At 39.2% G+C, this 8,544-nt stretch overlaps 1 protein-coding gene across 2 annotated transcripts in view; it reads right to left on the reverse strand.

The window, feature by feature from the left end:
- The window catches only part of tbck (TBC1 domain containing kinase), a 40,320-nt gene that overhangs the window by 5,320 nt on the left and 26,456 nt on the right, over positions 1 to 8,544 (reverse strand). For both annotated transcript variants that reach the window (XM_020591757.1, XM_020591758.1), the window contains one exon: positions 483 to 646. In XM_020591757.1, the coding sequence (XP_020447413.1) occupies positions 483 to 646 (164 nt within the window). The remainder of the gene's footprint in view (positions 1 to 482; positions 647 to 8,544) is intronic.

Genomic DNA, 8,544 nt, shown 5'->3' on the forward strand with positions numbered 1-8,544 from the left:
AAAGGGCCCCCCCCCCCCCCACCAGAATTAACCCATAACTGAAATAACAGTAAATAAAGAAATAAAATAAATAGAAATCTTGAAATTGAAACAGGTTTGCTGACTCAAAGAAGTCTTATCTCCAACTGCCAATACAATTTGTGTCAATAGTGTCAAAACAAATGTCAGAAGAGCATTTGTTGTTTTGGCTTTGTGGTTGCCCAGTTTGTGTGCACCATTCCTTGACATGCCTCAGTAGAGAAAAATGAAGTAATGTGTATAGGTGTTAAAGTAGCATCTGTGTCGAGCTAACTTTTTAACCTTCGCAGGTTCTCTTATTCTTCACATTCAGTTACACATTCACACCTGAAAGTTGCCCAGTACAACCACAGACAGACCCGTGGCCACTGAGCAGGTTCAGTGGAGCAGTTAGGCTTAACGCCTTGCTCAAGAGCAGTGCAGTGGTGTTAATGAGTGTAACTACACAGAAATCGTAAGGATACTCCTCAACACTGCGGATGTCGACAGCAATGATTTTGGGCTTGCCAGCTTTGGTCCTCTTGGTAGGCCCAGTCAATGACAGCTCACAGAGGTCAATTAAATCCTCAGCCGAGGTCCTGGGGGATACTTCTGCTTTCAGGTCACACAGTGCCAGAGGCTCCCGAGACTACAAGAGGGGAAGTCACAGGAGATCAAATGAGAAATTTTCCTGAAATCTATAAGTAGTAGTAGTCAGGCAGTGTGTTGCTGTGTGCGTTGTGTTTTGGAGGAGTGGCTTTGGAAAGAAGTCAGAATGAAAGGGTGGGATTTCTTCAGTTGGCTAAATTGAGCTTCCTCTTGCCAGTTTTTCCAGGACTGCCAACACTACCTTTAACAAAATCTTCTGTGTAATAATGATATATCTGACACCACCCTTTAAAACAATTCATCCCATTAATTAAGAATTACATTAAGTACTGTATTACACCACAGAGAGCATAACAGATGACCAGCAGTAGTGGCCAGAAAATGATCCTTTGCCAGCATCCACCTGCACTGCCAAATGGATTCATTAAAGCATCTGGCCAGAGGCGCTGCTGCAGAGGACTGAACCCCAGTGTGCAATGGTGAGCAAATGTTATTGTTTATGAGTCCCAGATGCCATGAAATAAGTATAAAATGTGACAAACAGTGAGGATACCAAAAATTTCCCTTCAAAAAAGCAAACAAATAAATGCATTGTGATAATGAGCACTCCTTTAGCAACCTGGCACTTCTATTCATTGACATGCAAACTAAATAGGGGAGAAATGCTAACAACATTATCTCTGCGTTTCAGCAGTGTGTGAAAGCCATTTAGAGAACAGTGAAGGGCCAGCTGCACATCAAGTAGCTTAAGTGCCAAAGCTCTGCCATCCCTGAAATAAAACATTTGAAAGCAGTTAATTCTGTTGGCTAGCTGAACAATCCTCTGCCCACCAAACGGTGAAGAAGTCAGCACTGCGAAGCAAAGGCATCTGTGAGTCCATGAAGTTTTTCTTTTTTTTGACAAAATTACAGCAATTTTGTGCACCTGAGCTAATGCCTGAAAAACAGTGTTTTTAATCAGCTTACAGTACAAAAGGTGGCTAATTTACACCATATAATGAGTATCTGGCTCACCAAGGACAGTTCTAAGTTACAATACAGTCATAGTGCTGTAAAGTAACTAATAAAAGTACATCTACTCAAGTAATGAATTTGAATCTAATTTACTGTACTTGAACCATACTTGAGTATTTCTAGTACGCTATTTTACACAGTACTTGTACTCCAATACTTTATTACCTGAAATGTTATACTTTTTACTCCACCAAGATTTTATGAAGTCTATAAAACATATGAACAGTTCATAAAATCTGATGCATTCTCACACATTAAACTACTTAACACTGTATGAAGCCGTTTGTACACACTTTGTAAACTCAACATTTGCTCCAGCTCAACCAATTAAAACATCAGCAATAATGTTCCATTATAATAACAATGACAGAGGCTTTTCAGAGTACTTTTAACTTTTTTCCTAAATACAGTTTGCTTCTTATACTTTGTACTTGTACTTTTATACTTGTACTTTTACTTAGGTAAAATTTTGAATGCATAACTTTTACTTATAATGGAGTATTTTTTTAATTGTATAATATAACCAATTATCTGAAAACATCCTCTACCACTAATTTGTCTGTACTTTTTCAACCTTCTGCATAATAATACTTGAGCAAAAACAGTGATCCGATAGACAATAAGCAAATTGGTTCATACTAGTGCCACCCAAATTAGTACTGTATAACGTATGAAAACAACACCACCCAGTGAACTGTACCCAAGCACAAAGAACATTTTGCTCTCTTGAATTATTGACAGAGAGCTTGATATGTGAGGCAACATGAGAGCACAAACACAGCAAGTATGTACACATTAATTATGTTTTAATACGATGACCAACCAATTTGTTTGTTGCACAGAAAATGTCACCCACCCCTTGGATTTCTTTTTCAACCTTCAATCCGATGCCTAACAACTGCTGACAGGTAAACACTGTATATACTCCAGTGAACTGAGAAACACCAACACCTATTTAATACACCTGCCCTGTAATAAATACTACCATACATGCAATTTTCAGTTTTGCCTACTACATAAGTCATTTATTTTTTGAGTGATTACCTATGCTACTACCTTCTAATATTATGCTCATTCATTCATCTTATTTACACATGAAAAAGCAAAAATTGCAGAAACACCTTTCGAGGTTTTTTAGAGGATTGTGTAGCTGAGGTGATAAGGCAATAAAACAAGAAATCCAATAAAATCTAAATAATCCAATAAACCATCAAGGTTACAAGCTTCAACATACAGATTATGACAGTATCTGAATATTCCCCCATCTTCTCTGGAAGCACTTACAACTGGGAAGTGGAGGATATTTATTTCAGATGTAACTGGTACTCCATTATTAACGCCGAGCCATGTTAGCCATTGTTAGCAATACCTGTATTCTGTGGTATTTTACACATACAAACAATGTTGCAACATGTTCACAGATAGAAGCTGGACAGCGCTGTGTGTACGACTGTTTCAGTGAGACACAATTAAGACATAAGTGCTAATAAGGAGTATATCACTACAGCTTTTTACTGCTGATGCACAGAGCAGCCATCTCGGATTTTGAGGTCAGGGTTGGTGAAGTTCTGGCTTTCCAAAAATTCTTTTAAGAGATTAATTACTAAAGTTAATAACATTTCTTTAAACAAATGGCATACACTTAACCTATGATGGTACTGTATGGTGGTATACACGTAGTAAGCCAACCTACCACTGTTAATCTTTTCATAGATGAGTGTTCTATATGCAATGTTTGGCAACGGGACATTTTGAGCAATTTCTTCCATCAGATAGGTTACAATCTTTCTTCACAAAAGGTTCAGTGGTAGCTCCTTACTAATCTTTACAAAACACCAGTGGGTTAGTGTGACAGCAGCAAATTGGCGCAATCAGCTGATTCACTTTGAAGGATGAGCAGTTCTACTCAGACATCCAGATTTGTGATCACTCCATGAAAGTGCTAATTATCTGCAGACACAATGAGCTGGCCTGTTTTGGGTTTGACACAACCCAGCTGAATTGTACTGTCTGAACATGTACTGTCGGAAATCATTGAGAGCATTAGACAGCTCCATAGAGTTGAATGGGCGCATCTGCTTGGCTGAGCTCATATCGGCTGATTGACTTTGGTAAAGCCAAATAATGTCTCTCTAGTTCTATGCATACACATAAATATATTCATACACATGCAATATACTGGTAGAATTTGGTAAAATATGCAGCGTATCATTGCCTGGGGCTAATTAAGCACTGTACGGTCACTTAAATGTCATAATGAGAGGTGTGTGCCAGCTGAGAGAGCGTAATGACTTTCGCATTTCACTGGCCTGACAGGGATGAGCCTAAACTGGAGCTGCTGATAAACAGACACAAATCCTCTGCAGTGTGTGCATCTAGTCACTGATGATCATGAGGCAGCTGCCAGAAAATCCCCATCATTTCATATATAGGAACGACTGCATTGTACAGCAACATATAGCTTGATGACACGGTCAGCGAAAAGTGCCTTTAGACCGCATGACTGTGACTGTGCTGACATTTTCACATACTGTATCAAACAACACAGTCTGTGATGTTCAAGCAAAATTTCTAAAACAAAAATACAAGTCTGCTGTCAGACGAAGGGAAGAAGAACATAATTGAGGTCATGATGTGAGAAAAATGCTGACAACAAATGCTCACCCACACAAACATCTACGGTATGTTTTTGTCACTTACTGGGTCCCTATATAAAGTTACATTCATTTCTAGAAAACTTACCCTAACCTTAACCGCGACTTGCCAAACCCTAACTCTTACTCTAACACTTAACCAAAGCTGACACTTGTTCTAACCAGGACCCCCTTGTAAAAGAGATCTTAGGTCCCAATGGGGCAAATTATGTCCTGGGTAAATAAAGGTTAATAAAAAAATTAAATTTGACAAACTATGTCGCGACCAGCCTCTGCGACCCACCAGTGATGCATTTCCTGTGAGGCTAGTGTACTCCTGGTTTTCTGTCCCCCACAGCCATAGAATTAGACACCCACTCTCACACACACAAACACAAGAGCACATCAACTTCCATGGGGGAGGGTTTTAAAATGAAGAATCCCCTTTCATACACAGTACTTCCTGTTTCAATTCTGGCCACAGCAGTTATCAATATTGCTCTAACATGAATGATTTTTCTTGGGAAGGGCAATAAAAGCTGTCTCCTCTAACAAAAATCTCTCTCTCTCTCTTTTTTGCTGACAAAATACAGATGTCCAGATGTGCACTTTGACAAATGAGTCACAGTGGCTGAAACTTAATGCTTGTTTTAATGTCATGTAACCAACTTGCTTCACCCTTAAGCTTGATTTATGGTTCGGCGTAGATAATGTGTAGCCTTGTACCCTACGCCATAGCCTGACGTGCACCTCTCCAGAAGTGCAACTGCACATCGCAGCAACGGAAGCGACAACGATTGTGATTGGTTGCATCACATTTTCTTTTTTGTGTCTGTCAGTGGCCAGACAAGCAGGGAAAATTCCCCCTCATTCTGCCTCACTTGGTTCAGTGGTTGTTCAGACCATTTCCTCTGATGTCTTCTCTTTTATCTCTGTTGCAGTAATTTCAGTAAAAGTAACTGCTGTTCAACATCTATTAGTTTTAACTCCAACATGACCTGCTCAGTTCAGTCACCATTGTTTCTAAGTGGTGAAGAAATGCAACGCAGTGACACAGACACACAACCTCGAACTAGCGTTTTGGCAGTGTAATTGTAGGGCAATACAGACACACCAGCACGCAAGCATAAATGCAATGCTCACAATGGTGTAGGCCACTTACATAGCCCACAGTGTAGGCTCCACGTAGATTAAACACAGAACCAAAATTCAAGCTTCAGGTGTGGTGATAAGTCAGTGACTTAAATGAAATTTTAAAGTTTTCTAAAAAGTTTTATAGACAATTGTTAAAAGTATGCACAACAGCTATTTGCAATACAGAAATATGACTCTGAAGAGCAGAATTTTATACTTGTCATTAAGCTTCTTTAATGGGCAATAAAACTTACAGGGCATGACGACAATTAAATTAATGTGACATGCACAATATAATTCACAAGCCCTAAAATTAATCTAACCTAGTGAAGAATATTCTGTATGTATGGTTCAGCTTTTGACAATGTGTCAGAGATGTGTTCATTCAGTTTGGTGTTTTACTGGATTATATAATGTTAATAGATAATCTTTCATACTTTCCACAAAACTGTATATAAAAAGCAGCAAAACCAACAAAAGTATTTGCAACCAGGCAGTGGCACTTTGACGGCTAAGTATTTTTGCTCGTTTGCTAATTTCAGTTATTAGGATGCCTTGAGCATTTTGTGCATACTGTACATCTTGCAGTTTTGAGTGCACTGGCTGCACAACATATATACAATAATACATTTCAAAAATGCTAGTGTCTCAGAAGTGTTCCTGTGATTGTGCAAGATAAATCTCTGTTCACATTAAATGCTCATTCTGATTTGTATGTCAGCTCCTAAATAGTGCAATTCCCTCAAAGACAGCTTCGGTACAATATGTTCTTTCCAGTTTGGCTTGAACAGAAGCTTCTCATAAATGTCCAACAACTTTGAAGTTTCCTCTGTCTATCAACTGATGCCCGTTTAATCCTGAATCCTGCTCTGACCGTTCTGACAACAGTCGCATAGTAAGAGATCAGATATGAATCAAATCTAAGACCACATACAGTCGCAAGTGTCCCAGGTCTGATTTGGTTTGTTCACACATCAGAGAAAAGATCAAATGTTAGTCACTTGGAGGGAAATTTAAAAAAAAATCTGATCTGTACCACAAGTAATGTGAATAAGTAAAGTAGTAAGTAAAGACACATAAGACCAGTTTTCTTATTAATTAGAATTGCTCCATTTACTCAGTTTTACATGTTCATGGGAACACATAGTAAAGAATTACTGAACAATTGGAACCACGGAGCATTCCTGTTTACTCATGGACATCCATTTGCTCAATCACTGAAATATGAGCTCCGCCAGATGTTAGACGGCAGGTACCAAAACATCTACTCATCCATAGGGATTAGCATTAGCCTCCTGTGAGCCATACAGCATTATGTTTTATATTAATTTGTCAAAACAATCAATGTTTATAGCTTGGTGGACCAAACCAGCACCATGCATCCTTATGTAAATTTCAGTGGCTAGCAAATACACAAATGTATCACCTGTGTTCTGTTCTGAAATGGACAACTGATACATTTGGAAGCACATTTTGCCATGTACAGCTATTATTGCCTGCTCCTAGCTGCCACTCACTACAGTGAGGTTCTGATCCACAAACATGCATGTGACCACAATTATAAAGAAGGAACTTGTGAACAAGGAAGACCACCTTACATGAACAACTATCTGGAGACAGACACCTGTCAAAGATTGATTAAGCAGAGGTACAACTGTACAGTATGGTCCTGTTTTGTTGTGCTATGTTTACTTTCACTTATCAGTGACTGAGAGAAAGAAGAAAGGGGCTTGTTTTCTCCACTCACTCAGACCAGAGCTGACTAGACAGTAGCTGTCCAGTGAGATGGATATCTGCTTGCTACGAGGGCTGAGAATCTGCTGACAGAGCCTCCTGCTCTGTTACCAGAGTGGGAGGCACTAGGGAGGTACGTAACACAAACATACACTACACAGTATGCTACAGCACAACATCAGCCATACACTTTTTAGAATATTTTTTTCAACATAATACAGACCACCACAAAAACATGGCAGATCTCTATACCAGTGAGCGTTGTGGTGCCTTTTTTAAATGTATTTATTATGTTCTTTACACGTCTCTTTTTAGAACTGTGGGGCGACTGTGGTTCAGTGGATAGAGCTGCCATTTCCCAACCGGAGGGTTGGAGGTTCGAATCTCGGTGCCTGCAGTCCACATGTTGAAGTGTCCTTGGGCAAGACACTGAACCCCCCCAAGTTGCCCCCGACTGTTAGAAGCATTGGTTGAGTTGGCGCCGCAGATGGCTGCCTCTGTTCTGTACCAGAAACAAATTCCTTGTGTGTAACATACTTGGCCAAATAAAGGTGACTATCCTTATCCTTATTATTAACTGTGTTCAAACTTCTAGGTTCTTTTAAAACAAGGCTTAAAACTGTTCTGTATACATCTGCCTTTTATTGATTATTAGATTTGGGACTATTTATTCATGTCTTACACTTGTATCTTTCAGTATTTGTTTAAAGGGTAGGTTCATTTAAGTCTTAAATCAATAGTTACGTTTCCGTACAAACATTTAAATGGTTTTTGCTTGCAGACACCCTCTCTAGCTTTAAGATTAGGCTTAAAACTTTCCTTTTTGATAAAGCTTAAAGTCAGGTTGATATTATATTATTGTTTTATCATTAATTATTATTGGTGTTGATGTTCTCTGCGGTTTTTAGAAGTATATTCTTCCTTTGTTTGATAATCTTGGTAGAGTGTCAGTGGTTGGACAGCTGAGCGGACCCGGCTCTCAGAGGTGACTGCCACTCCAAGCCAGTTGGGCCAGCACTGCTTAACCTGAGTGAATACAATGCAGATGCTGTGTGTCAAGCCACATACCTGCTCTTTGCTTGGGTGAGGATAGGGTTCAGGGGTGCTTTGTGCCAAGGGTAGGTTAGGTTTGGAAAATGGTGTTGCTCATTGTGGGGTTCTAAAGATTTCAGACAGCATGGCCTGACACCCCCCTCTTTGGGGCCAAATAATGGGTAGAGGTAGTTTAACTTGTTATACTGAGCTTCCATATGAATGCTCTCCCATTCTTTGGCACATTTATGTACTGACTGATTATACGGAATAGTATTAGATTCCTGTATAGTGTTATCAATGTAAATGATGTGTATAGTATACACACACACATTTATAATATTATAATATTGTATTGTATTGTGTTTTGTATGTGTGTTGTATGTACTGT

This window comes from Monopterus albus, unplaced genomic scaffold (genome assembly GCF_001952655.1).
Source record: "Monopterus albus unplaced genomic scaffold, M_albus_1.0 scaffold15.1, whole genome shotgun sequence".
Taxonomy (NCBI): Eukaryota; Metazoa; Chordata; class Actinopteri; order Synbranchiformes; family Synbranchidae; genus Monopterus; species Monopterus albus.